Source organism: Bison bison, unplaced genomic scaffold, assembly GCF_000754665.1.
Source record: "Bison bison bison isolate TAMUID 2011002044 unplaced genomic scaffold, Bison_UMD1.0 scf7180017864530, whole genome shotgun sequence".
Taxonomy (NCBI): domain Eukaryota; kingdom Metazoa; phylum Chordata; class Mammalia; order Artiodactyla; family Bovidae; genus Bison; species Bison bison.
In genome coordinates this window covers 6053447-6067011 of record NW_011495080.1, presented here as the reverse complement: position 1 = coordinate 6067011, position 13565 = coordinate 6053447, and the positions used below count along the sequence as shown (strand labels likewise).

General features: G+C 37.8%; 1 protein-coding gene across 5 annotated transcripts in view; it reads left to right on the top strand.

The window, feature by feature from the left end:
• MKLN1 (muskelin 1, intracellular mediator containing kelch motifs) overlaps positions 1 to 8499 on the top strand; it is a 386334-nt gene extending 377835 nt beyond the window's left edge. For all 5 annotated transcript variants that reach the window (XM_010831658.1, XM_010831662.1, XM_010831660.1 and 2 more), the window contains 2 exons: positions 2736 to 2790; positions 8142 to 8499. In XM_010831658.1, coding sequence (XP_010829960.1) covers positions 2736 to 2790; positions 8142 to 8263 — 177 coding nt within the window. In that variant the 3' untranslated portion in view covers positions 8264 to 8499. The remainder of the gene's footprint in view (positions 1 to 2735; positions 2791 to 8141) is intronic.
• Positions 8500 to 13565: the final 5066 nt, after the last annotated feature.

Below are 13565 nucleotides of genomic sequence, written 5' to 3'. Positions count from 1 at the left end.
TCCATTCTGAAGGAGATGAGCCCTGGGATTTCTTTGGAGGGAATGATGCTGAAGCTGAAACTCCAGTTCTTTGGCCACCTCATGCGAAGAGTTGACTCATTGGAAAAGACTCTGATGCTGGGAGGGATTGGGGGCAGGAGGAGAAGGGGACAACAGAGGATGAGATGGCTGGATGGCATCACTGACTCGATGGACATGAGTCTGAGTGAACTCCGGGAGTTGGTGATGGACAGGGAGGCCTGGCGTGCTGCGATTCATGGGGTCGCAAAGAGTCGGACACGACTGAGCAACTGAACTGAACTGAACTCCCCCTCTAACTCTTGCTTAGTTGCTTCTGGATTATTTGTCCAGTTTCTTACATTCAAAGGATGATTAATCAGGTGACTGATACCGAAATTTTAAAGGCTACAAGTGTGTGAAATTCATCCTGAAGAATCAGTGGCATCAGTGGCTCAAACTTTGCAAAGTGTCACGTAACTCTGTTGAGATTCTGTTTATTTGACTTTTACCTGACCTGTTTTCCAGAATCCTCATTCAAGATAAATATAAATAGTTCTCCTAAATTTTTCTCTTATGTGCTTAGTCACTCAGTCATGTCTGACTCTGTAACCCCATGGACTATAGTCCACCAGGCTCCTCTGCCCTTAGGGATTCTCCAAGGCAAGAATACTGGAGTGGGTTGCCATGCCCTCCTCCAAGGGATCTTCCCAACCCAGGCATCAAACCCAAGTCTCCTGCACTGCAGGCAGATTCTTTACCGTCCGAGACACCAGGGAAGCCTAAATTTTTCTTTACCAATTTGTTAAAGTACCCCGATGCAATAGTTTTGTCTTATTTTATTTTGTCGTCATTCAGCTACGTTGTCTGATTTAAACTGACTGACTAATCTGAGAATCTAATCAACACTTACAACATTTTTTCACTTTGAACCTTTAAAATTATATAATTATATAACACTACAATTATACATACCATGGAATACCAGTCTAAGTTGTAATTTATATTATGTATAAGCCATCCCTAAAGTTCAGTAACTGTATTTTGGGCATCAATCTCTCTATGATAGATTCCCAAATAAGTAATTTTCTTTTTCTTTTAATCAAAGTATGCTGCTGCTGCTACTCAGTCGCTTCAGTCGTGTCCGACTCTGTGCAACCCCAAAGACGGCAGCCCACCAGGCTTCCCGTCCCTGGGATTCTCCAGGCAAGAACACTGGAGTGGGTTGCCATTTCCTTCTCCAATGCATGAAAGTGAAAAGTGAAAGTGAAGTCGCTCAGTCGTGTCTGACTCTAGCGACCCCATGGACTGCAGCCTACCAGGCTCCTCCGTCCATGGGATTTTCTAGGCAAAAGTACTGGAGTGGGGTGCCATTGCCTTTTCCGTAATCAAAGTATAGTTGATTTATAATATTATATTAGTTTCAGATGTATAACATAGTGATTCAGTATTTTTACAGATTATGCTCCATTTAAATTTATTGTTAGATACTGGCTATATTCCCTGTACTGTTTAATATGTCTTTGTGTCTAGTTTTTTATATATAGTAGTTTGTACCTCTTAATCTTACCCTTGTTTTGCCCCTACCCTTTCTTTGTTCCCATTGGTAATCTCTAGTTTGTTCTGTTTGTGAGTCCGTTTCTCTTTTGTTTTATTCATTCATTTATTTTTTAGTTTCTATATGTAAATGTTGACATCCAGTATTATTGTTCTGTCTGACTTATGTCACTTAGCATAACACCTTCCAGATCCATCCATGTTGTTGCAAATGGCAGAATTTTGTTCTTTTTTATTGCTGAGTAGTATTCCAGTGTGTAGGGGGTTGTGGGTGTGGATGTGTGTATACATACCACATTTTTATCCATGCATCTGTTGATGGACAGTTAGGTTGCTTCCATATCGGGCTATTGTAAATAATGGTACTATGAAACATCAGAGTGTATGTATCTTTTCAAATTAATGTTTTCAGTTTCTTTGGATATATGTACTCAGGAGTGAAATTGTTGGATCACATAGTAGCAGTAATTTTTTATTTCAGTTGACCTCTTGTTCCTTAGGAGCCTGGTGGGCTGCAGTCTAGGGGATTCCAACAGAATCAGACACGACTGAACACAGTACTAGGGACTAAATTGTTCCTTAACAAGTATATACTTTAATATATTTTTAAAATAAAATAATTCCAGGACTTAGTCTAGTATTTTGAAAAATGATAAGAGAGTCCAGTAAAAAAAATTAGCATGTTCTTTAATCTAAATACGATGTTCTTCTTTCCGCTATTTGGTGGTGAATCAGTTTGGTTCAGTTCAGTCGCTCAGTCGTGTCCGACTCTTTGTAACCCCATGGACTGTAGCATGCTGGGCTTCCCTGTCCATCAACAACTCTCAGAGCTTACTCAAGCTCATGTCCATTGAGTTGGTGATGCCATCCAACAATCGCATCCTCTGTTGTCCCCTTCTCCCGCCTTCAGTCTTTCTGTTTGGTAAATAGACCCAAGCAATACATATGGACAGACATCCAGTAACTAAATGGTTGAAATTATAGGAATTTTTTTTCTCCAGTGTGCTTACCTAGCTTGGAGAAGGAAATGGCAACTTACTCCAGTATCATTGCCTAGGAAAACCCATGGATTGGAGGAGCCTGGCAGGCTACAGTCCATGGGGTCGCAGAGTTGGACACGACTGAGTGACTGGCACTGCACTACCTAGCTAAGCTAATTTGCTTTCTTTTTTTCCCCACAGTTTCAGCTCCTAGCTTCAGCTCTATTTAAATCTGGTTCAGATTTCACAGCTTTAGGTAAGTATTGCAGTGTACTTTACCTGGCCATATGCCCTAGCATTGGGGAGGTTTGATTTTGATTTCTTCAAAATGAAACATTAGATGAGATGTCATCCAAACAAATGAAACAGATCTCAAAGTAACATGCAAAAAATTCTTGATAACTGGCATCAGTTCCCAGTTCATGGGTCAGCTTGCAGTTCCTGTTATACCAGTCGCTGGGTTATTATGCAAATAGACGGCACAGAAGCCTGGTCAAATAGTTTGTGTACCATTGTTTTGGAATGCAGACTGTATTACTGATATACTTACCATGAGTTAACATTCCACCACAGAGCGAGAGGACCGCTATAAAACGTAACTTCAGAAGGTTCTTCTAAAAATTTACATAATTGTTTACCACCATTCCACACACTGAAAGGCTATTTAAGAAGGAATTCCCTGGAGGTCCAGTGGTTAAGAATCTGCCTTGCAATGCAAGGGACATGGATTCGATCCCTGGTCCAGGAAGATTCCACATGCTACGGGGCAGCTAAGCCCACGCACCACAACTGCTGGGCCTGCACTCTCGAACCCTCACTCTACGACGAGAAGCTACCGCAAGCAGAAGCCTGTGCACTGCAGTGAAGAGTAGCCCTGGCTCGCCCAACTAGAGAAGACCCACACACGCACAGCAACAAAGACCCAGCACAGCCATAAATAAACAAACTAGTTTAAAAAAAATTTTTTAAGTGTATTCAGGTTGTTAGGAGTCTCAACCCTGAGATAGAGTCAGTTATAGGCATTATTTTAGAAAGTTCATGCCCTTTTGAATTTTATCTTTTGAAATGGATTTAGTGATAGAAAACTGGGAGCCTGGCACATAGATATTCAGTTTGAGTGAATGTGTGCCTTGTTATGTATGGATACCGCAGCCCAGAGCCATTATTTTTATTTTAATGGTGGATAGCACTAAAATGTCTCTGGCTGACTTATATTTAGCCTTTAGAACAAGAATTTCTTGGCAGTCATTTAAATATATTAAACTGTTGTCAGCAAATATTTTACCTTTAGCTTAACTCTTTTCTTTGCTCTATTCACTGTCAGCTAATATATTTTGTCAGGAACAGTTTGTCTTACTTGGATTCTAAACAGACCTTATCTAGATAGACTGAGATCAGTACAGACACAACAGAAATAAATACAAAAAGGGAAATGTTCTGTGGAGTTTTGTTTCCTACCTTGTCTGAAGGGAAGCAATGTAGTAGTTAAGAGGGAAGAGTGTAGTATAGTGGTTAAGGGTCAGAATCTAGGTTTAGATATCAGCTTTGCCACTTGCTAATTTTAAAAATGACTTTGAACAAGTCACCTTTCTAATCATTAATCATTAATTTCTTCATCTGTAAAATGGAGGTAAGCAGAGTAGTGACCTCAGGTTGTTAAGAGAATTAAGTATTCTTGAAAACAGCAAAATGAAATGCTTAGTAAGTGTTCTATTTAGAGTACCACTTCTGTTACCTGCCTTATAAATGTAAGCTTTGTAACATTGGTGAATTTGAATAAGGAGTAAATTCAGGCCATATGCCAATTTTCATAAGGAGAAATTTGACATTTGTTTTAAAAAGTCTTTTTCATAAGGTTTCAGGCCTATTTAGAGTTCCTAGTTCTTCTCGTTCATTTTCTGATTGATTTACCTTCACTCCACTTAGAATTTAAATCTAGTGGGTTATTTTTTTTAATGTATGGATGTGTACACTTTTCATGTATAAATAACTATTTCATTTTCTAAATTATGTTTCCCCCAAAATTGGCTCAACTAAAATTTCTGACTTCTTCAGAATTCATCCAGTTTATCTTAACCTCTTAGAATTAAAAATTATTTGCTAATATTATTTGTAATTTAAAAATTTAGAAAGATGGAAAATGGTTTACAAACTGCTGGCATTGTCTTAGTTTTGAAAAATGACTGACTTCGGAGAAAAATAAACTTCGAGGTTCTTTAGCTTAGGCTGCTGTGGCTATGGCTGTGGACACTTTGAAGCTTGACTTCTGACTTTTAGCTAATTTTAAAAGCATATTTTCAGCAAGGTATGTTTTAAGAACATGAAAGTTAAAATCAGTACAGCCTTTTTGTCCTGTCACTACCATTTATGTAGTAATGATCCCGTTGCTGAGTTTCCTGGTGCCCCACACATTTTAAAGGTTTTTTTTTTTTTTTTTTTAATATTCAGGTTGTCTTTGAACAACTTCCCTCAATCTCTGTCTCCTTCCTTCAAGTGTGACCACTTGCATTTGGCAGATCTTTACACACAGGCATACAGATAGAGTTGATTCCCACAATTCACAATAATATTCTATACAGTTACCTGTAACCCTGAATTTGTTTAATACTGACCCATTGCTCCTATGGAAAATACCAGAGTTAGGGTCCTGCAAGCCTCTTGTCACAGAATTTTTTCAACTAATTAATATATAATGTTTTGTTACAGCAGGAACATACCTTACTTACATATTTATGTTGTTGATTCATTAACATTGAACTCATGCCAGTGGCACTGTATCTCACCCTGAGCAAAGCTTATCTAATGTGTATTTTCTTCATAAAGCACATCACAGCCTTCTTGCACTTAGGAACACTAGCCATCACTTCAGCACCTCACTTGGGGGCCATTTTAAGCAGTGAAGTCACCAACAGAAAACACAAACTGCGAAGAACATGACACCAAGTAGATGGTGAGAAGACCACTTGTTTATAGTCTGAGAGGGGAAACAAATGGGCAGGGCACTAACTAGTTTGACCTCAGTTGAGAACGTATATTTACATGTGGCTGCTGAGATTTTTTTGCCACTTGGTGCCAATCACTGTCTGTGATTGACCACAAAAGTGGCACAATACCGATTTAGGGATTACAAATTTAGCAGGTAGACAAATGCACAATATGAAATCTGTGAATAATGAGGATCAACTGTATACGTGTACACACACACATACAGATGTTTGGTTTTATGTGTTCTGGTTCTATTTATTATGTAATATAAAAATGTGTATTCTCCACATAACTCTTTAAAATTTAACAATGTGGCTTGGAGATGCTTATGTGAAACTATACTAGATTTATTGTATTTGTAAGTGATACACAATGTCCCATAATGGGGATCTACCATAATTTAACCATTCATCTAATGATAGTGTAAATTTTACGTTCCTTATTGGTAAATGGTGAATAAAAATAAAAGATAGGTTTTCTATTTAATAAGTACTCAAATACTTGATAAAAATAAATAAATGAGCTTTAGAGTTAGACAGACATGGATTCACACTCCATTCTCTTTCCTTTCCAACTGTGATACGTTATTGAATGACTGAATCTCTCTCAAGTGTCTCATCTGAAATTGGAGTTTATGGTAACTGCTTCATATGATTTTTGTGACAGTGAAATGTGGTCATACATGAAGAACCCAGCAGGTAGTAGGAGACTCAGTGTTTATATCCTTCCCTCCTACATCATTTGATCTCATGAAAATGATATTATAATTACTACCACAGAATCAATGTCCTCTCTTAAAAATACAATATACCACAACATTTTTTTATACCACAACATTTTTACAAATAAAACAAAGGTGGTAAATGCCCTGAAGTTGAATGTGAACAGAAACAAACATGTTTATCAAATTTGTGACATAATCAGACAATAGGGGAAAAAAGAGAATTAAGTCTTTTAAGTACAGCTTAAACTGTATACTGTCAGTGAAGTATATTCTAAAGATAGCAAAAGCAAGGAAATCTTGAATTTTGCTGGTACTGATTTGGGTATAGTAATTCTGGAACTTCTTTTGTGTGTGTTTTAGGTTGAGCAAATGAATACATATGATGATATTGCTGAGAGAGATGGTTTCCCTAGTAGGAGAAAGGAGATATAAATATGGAATGAAATAAGGAGAGGAAGAATCCCGTGAGGTTCCTTAAAAAATATTAGCAGTAAAAGCATGGAATAATAATTTTATTCTTTTTAAAAGAGATATGTGTATTATATGTGTACATATATATAAGTCCTAGAAACAGCACCACTGATCTTGGTTTGTAAAAATCATTTGCCACTAAAAGAAATTAGAGCTGTTAGGGAAAATGATAGATTCCAAAGCTGTGTAAAGATAAGCTTGGAGATCCTACTGTGCCAGAAAGCGAGAAGGTACTCAAAAAGTAATGGAGTAAGTCAGAAAGAGAAAAACAATTATCATATATTAATACACATATATGGAATCTTGAAAAATAGTACTGATAAACCTATTTGCAGTGCAAGAATAGAGACGTAGATTTAGAGAGCAGACCTGTGGACATGCCACGAGAGGGTGGGATAAATTGAGAGGATAGCATTGACATATATGCAGTGCAATGTGTGAAACACTGGGAAGCTGCTGTATGGCACAGGGAGCCCAGCTCAGTGCTCTGTGCTGACCTAGAGGCTGGGATGGGGGTGGGGGCAGGAAGCACAAGAGGGAGGAGATACACGTATAGTTCAGCTGATGCTTCTTGTTGTACGGCAGAAACCAACACAATATTGTAAAGCAATAACCCTCCAATTAAAAATGTTGCTTCCATCCTCTGGGAGGACATTCTTCTGGACTATCTGAATTTTCACTCAGTTCTTTGAGACTTCTTCCAGCTCTCAGTGGCATAATGATTTTATACTGATTTCTAAGTAAGTGTAAGTGTCAGTCGCACAGTCACGCCCAACTCTTTGTGACCCCATGGACTGCAGCCCACCAGGCTCCTCTGTCCGTGGGATTTTCTGGGCAAGAATGCTGAAGTGGGTTGCCATTTCCTTCTCCAGAGGATCTTCCCGACCCACGGAACGGACCCAGGTCTCCTGCACTGCAGGCAGATTCTTTACTGACTGAGCTACAAGGGAAGCCCACTGCTTTCTAAAGACCCCTTTAATTTTTATTAGATTTTTATTATCAAAACAGTTTTAGTGGCCAAAAACATTAAAAAGAAAAGAGATGAAAATTCCTCAGTGGACTAGAAGAGGAAAATGCTTACAAAGAAAGGAAGAGAAATCAATATTAGTTACTCAAATACTAATCATTCTGCTGGGTGGTATTCAGATAAGTGCATTTAATCTGTACTGTAAAGGTTATGACATAAACAGGATTATCACAGATTTGTAGCTGAGGAAACAGTTGTAGAAAGGCTGCTTACTTTACGTAAGATCATACCATTGCTGTGTCGCAGAACTGGAATCAGAGCCCATCGCTCTCCAGTTTCAAAGCCTGATTTGGTTTTGATTTTTCCATTATACATTGCTGCTTTTGTCAACTAGCTTTACTGTTATGTGTAGAGCGTTAAACACAGTGGATGAGTTTCTTTATTATCTCTCTTTCACCAGGCTTTTCGGACGTGGATCACACCTATGCTCAAAGAACTCAGCTCTTTGACACCTTAGTAAATTTCTTTCCTGACAGCATGACTCCTCCTAAAGGCAACCTGGTGGACCTCATCACACTGTGACTGAAGAGTCTCTGGACAGAACTGGAGCACAGGAGTCTGCTTTTGGTATTCTGGATTTCAGCTCTGTTGACTGACAGTTAGGCTGCAGTGACTGAGGACTGCACCAGAGTTTTGACGGGATCTTTGCTGTCACGAGTTTTAACCCTCTTCCTTCACACCTGACCTTGACCCCGTCGTCCTCATCCCATTCCTAAATTAGGCTAATAAAGTGAAATTGGTATATACTTTCCATTAAATATATATTTTTTCTTACTTTAACTTTTAAGAATTCATGAGTATAAAAGAAAAAAATAATCAGGCAGTATACCCTTTTCTGATTTTTATTTCATTTTTCTAAAATTGGGACAAGTAAGCCGTGTTCACGGACTCAGTGCTACAAGGATTGGGATTTTGTTGTTGGCTTGTTTTGCCCTTTCTTTCTTTTTCTTTTCTTCCCATTTCACTTTACCTTACATCACCCAACTGCTTGTAAGTGATTTATATCATCTGTTACCTCTGTACTTCATTCTTAACAGTATATAGTTCTGTAGGGCAGTTGCTGTATGTTTAAGTGATATATGTGTCTTTGTTGACTAGAGTCTTGTATTACATTACACAGTAGGAGGGACAGAGGGCTCCTTGTCATAGAACTAAAAGGCAAAACCTGAGATTGATCCATGTACTTATCTAAGATTGGTATATAGTATTCCTATAATGATACATTTTGTAGTGATTATTACAAAACTTTGAGTCACAGAAACCTTAAACCGAGGAGAGAATATACTTCAGAACCTTTAAGGGCCATTCTCAAAATTACCAGCAGGAGGATTCTGGTTGCAACTGATACATTCATTGATACTGTTCTGGAAGAAAAGGACTCCTTCCCCTGGCAGAGCTATTCAGGGCCAGGGCTTCAGTTTCTTCTGTATGCTGTCAGTTTCTTCCTACAAATGCTGTCTGTTTATAGCGTTTCCATTTGGGAGAATGGGTTCCAGAGCTGCGTTATTTCCATATACATTAGCTCCCTACGTCTGCTTCTATATACTGATATTTTAAAGAATAATGGTTTGTAGTCCAGTGGACTACAACTGACAGGCATTTCATATAACACATAGACCAGGCTTTTTTTAATAGAGAAAAAGAAAAATAATGGTGCAAATATTTTTTTATTTAGAAGAAAGGCAGTTCCACAGTTCCTTTTGTTGTGAAGATTGGAGGCTTGTATTCCATGAGGTGCTGTGGAATGTGGCATAGGAAACTTAAACCTGGCCAAGAAGTATGCTGTATGCAACTGATACCTACCAGACTTAAAGCAGACTGAGTATAATAAATGTCTACCAGTCCAATGGCTCTTCCAAGTGAATGCCTTCAGAGAATTTAGTATGTCCCAAGTAGCAAGGTTAGGCCTCACCAAAGAAAGAAGAAATTGATTTGCACTCTTGAAGAGTCTCATGTATAAGAATGAGACTTTGAGATCCCTCTTCAGTTAGTCATTATTGCATGATTTCTCATCTTTTGGAGATGGATAGAAATATATCTCTCCTACTCCTAGCCTTGAATCTTGGAGTCCTTGGCTTTTCAAGCATTCCAAAGCAATCAGTAGTGATTTATAAAACAATTAGATTTATGAAAGATACAGTACATAATTCAGGAAGTACCGAACTATGTAGCTGCAGAATAACCCATTGACTTTACAGTTGAGCAAGTAGAATCTACTTACTACTTATACAGTTCCTTAAAAGATTTCCCTAAGTGACAGTCAAGAACATAAAACATTATTGTTCATATTATAATCTAGTGAAGTCTTTTTGAGGAATCGAGTACAAATCAGTGAGTTGATAGGAAAGAACTTGGAAAGAATTTCTAAATTTAAAAGCTCTAGTTTTACTCACTGTGATTTCTGGCACTTTTAAAGACAGTAACCAAATGAAATTCTGCTCCCCTCCACCATTTATTTTTTTTTAATTTATTTATTTATTTTAATTTGAGGATAGTTACTTTATTATGGTGGTTCCCCCCGCCCCGCCCCCCGCTTTTTTTTGGCCATTTTTTTTCCTGTAGTTCTTTAGGTTCCGAATTTGAAGGAAACTTAGTTCTTGGACTCAGTTATTTTGTTTGCTTTTATTTTTTTCCCTAACTGACTTTCTACTGATTGTTTTCTAAATACTCTTGTTCTAATTTCATCTTTCCTCACTTTAAGTGAAACCTTTTCTCTTTTTTTCACTTCTATATATATTTATCACTAACGTGTTAAAATAGGATTGAGTCATAGCAAACCATTTAGTGTTGCTTAAGTGACATAGACTGTATTTAGGAAGTTATTGACTAGGTAAATCAGAATTTGTACCCTGGGGCAGTGCTGGTAATGATTGCAGGAGAATGTAGGGCTTCATTATACCCACCAAGATTGACACTCTGCTCACTTTTGACATCTGAACCCTGAGGTGTAACTTGTTTATATATTTAGTGAAAAGCTACATGTATTTCCAAGTATTCTAGTAGTATACAATTTAATTTGGTATTTATATACATTGTTCAAGTAGCCAAATATCTATGCTTTACTACTTAAAAATCCTTTTATCCTAGCTTAGTGAGCCCCCATTGAGACACCCTGGTGCTAGATGCGTTCGTTAGTGGAGTACAGTTTGCTCAGTTACCTTACCCCTGACTTCAGCCTCATCCCCATTTCTCCTTTTTCCACTGGAATATATTATTCCAGAATAATAAAGTAGAAATAGACTAGGCTCTAACACTATCTTCAGTGCTTGTACCTCGTGATAAATTAATTATCTGATTTGTAAGATACTTCCAAAATGCACTTGGATCTTGTGGAATGACAGAGACCTCATGTGGCCAACCTGAATAATTCACATGTATTGGCCTCCTGTGAAGCAAAGGAATTGAGACTTGGGTGCCTCGCTCTGTGCTAAAGCTGACAGTATTAACCTTTAGCAAGATTGTCTTCTAGACCTGGTTTTCTTTAAAACTGATAGAAAACATTAGAAAGTTAATACACTGATTTATCACAGAAAAGCATGTTGTGTTTAGAGCTCAGTGTTTTAAGATTATAAAACTACATTCATCAGTGAAATATGTCTTGAACATAAATGATTTGCCAACTTATCTTTCTAGTGGATCTCTTCACATCTGCCTTAAAAGTGCTATTTAGAGATACATTAATAGAGTTTCAGATAATAAAACAGTTGTAAAATTTAATTTATAAACAGAAACTAGTTTGAGACACAGTGCTAGATTGTGGATGATACTTAATGGCTCAAAAGCACTTATAAAGCAGTGTGGTTCTGATTTTGTTTTCTGAATTAAACTCAGTGTCATGTAAGGAGTTACCCTATAATTATTCTTAACACAAGATGAAATTCATTAGGTAACTGTGGGGCGTTTGATTATTTCCTAGCTGAATGTCGTGCTACCTCTTTAGCTGGTTGGGTGTTACAAAGCACTTGAGAATTACGGTTTGAAATGATTTCTATGGGAGAGGATCATACAATGTGTACTTTAAACATCATCAAGCTATTAAAAAATATACCCTTTGTAATCTTTTTTTTTTCCCCTCTCAAAAAATACACGTTCATACCCCAGTCACTCAGTGGTAAAGAATCTGCCTGCAATGCAGGAGACACAAGAGATGCAGGTTCAGTCCCTGGGTTCGGAAGATCCCCTGGAGAAGGAAATGGCAACCCACTCCAGTATTCTTGCCTGGAGAATCCCATGGACAGAGGAGCCTGGAGGGCTACAATCCATAGGATTGCAAAGAGTCGGACACGATTGAAGCGACTTAGCACATGCAGTTTCAAACTTTTGCAGAAATTCTAGCCTGAACTTTAATTAAGTTTTAAATTCTTAAGATAATCCTTAATCTGAGATACACAGGCTTCTTAGAAAAAGTTCATAGTTACTAGAGGAGTAGTCATAGAGAGTCTGTATATAACAGTAGTTGTAGATTAGGTCTTCAGGTTCTTTCACTCAAATTTTTTGTATTCCTTATTAGTCAAATAGCATTATTCTTTTGCGATTTTTGACTATGGCCTATATCTCCCTGTGGTTTGTATTAATGCTGAAATGATATGGGTGCCCCAAACTTCTAATCTGGAGGTAATTCAGTTGAAGGTGAAAATTTTGATGTTTGTTGAAATAATTAGGAGCCAGCTAGATCAGCTGATGATATCAGTCAGCACTGTTTGTTTTGACAGGGAGAACTCATAACTACAGTTATTGATTTCTTCACTAAATGCTCTTTTTATTAAAAAAAAAAAGCTGTCTTAAGAGATTTTATTTATACATAATTTTTAAACCTTGATTTCTTCCTATCCCCCAAATACTATGAATTGTGCTTCCATTATTTTTCTTAGCAATTATAACTTTATTCGGGGCTTTTTCAGCCCTAGACTTCCTGGGTTTTCAAAATCATTCTGAAGCAAACATGCTCTTTTATCCTTGATAATGACAATAGATTAGTGAAATTTAAAATCATATGTTATTAAAGAATTTATAATGTTCAGACACTGCTATAAAAGTGCTTGAATCATTTTCATTTGGGGGATAGTAATATGGCTTATAGCTTATAGCATTCTTTAAATGAAGAGCCAGTGTTGCTTTGCCTGGCACTAAGAAGTATAGTTATACTATAGATGAGATGCAAGTTTCATAGCAGAGCTCATGGAATTTAGCACATCACCAGAATTTTCATTTGCCTGTTGTCTTTGTATTTCTTTGCCTCTTTCCCCCTATTCTTAGAGCCTCCCTGGTAGCTCAGCTGGTAAAGAATCTACCTGCAATGCAGGAGACCCCAGTTCGACTCCTGGATCGGGAAGATCCCCTGGAGAAGGGATAGGCTACCCACTCCAGAGGTCTTGGGCCTCCCTTGTGGCTCAGCTGGCAAAGAATCCACCTGCAATGCTGGAGACCTGGGTTCGATCCCTGGGTTGGGAAGATCCTTTGGAGAAGGGAAAGGCTACCCACTCCAGTATTCTGGCCTGGAGAATTCCATGGTATAGTCCATGGGGTTGCAGAGTCGGACACTGAGTAACTTTCAGTTCCCTATTCTTACCTCCCCTGAGTAGCACTGATTTTCTGCTAAAGTTGAATTTTGTGTTAAGAATTGACTTTCAATTTCTGAGATAAGTGAATATCAGGAATAGCTTTAATTGCCATGAAATGATTGGTATTCATTCTTTTTTTTTTTTTTTCTTAAAATAGTACAGGGACTTCCCTGGTGGTCTAATGTTTAAGCTTCCGTGCTTCCAATGCAGAGGGTGCAGATTCGATCCTTGGTCAGGGAACTAAGATCCCACGTGCCTCTTGG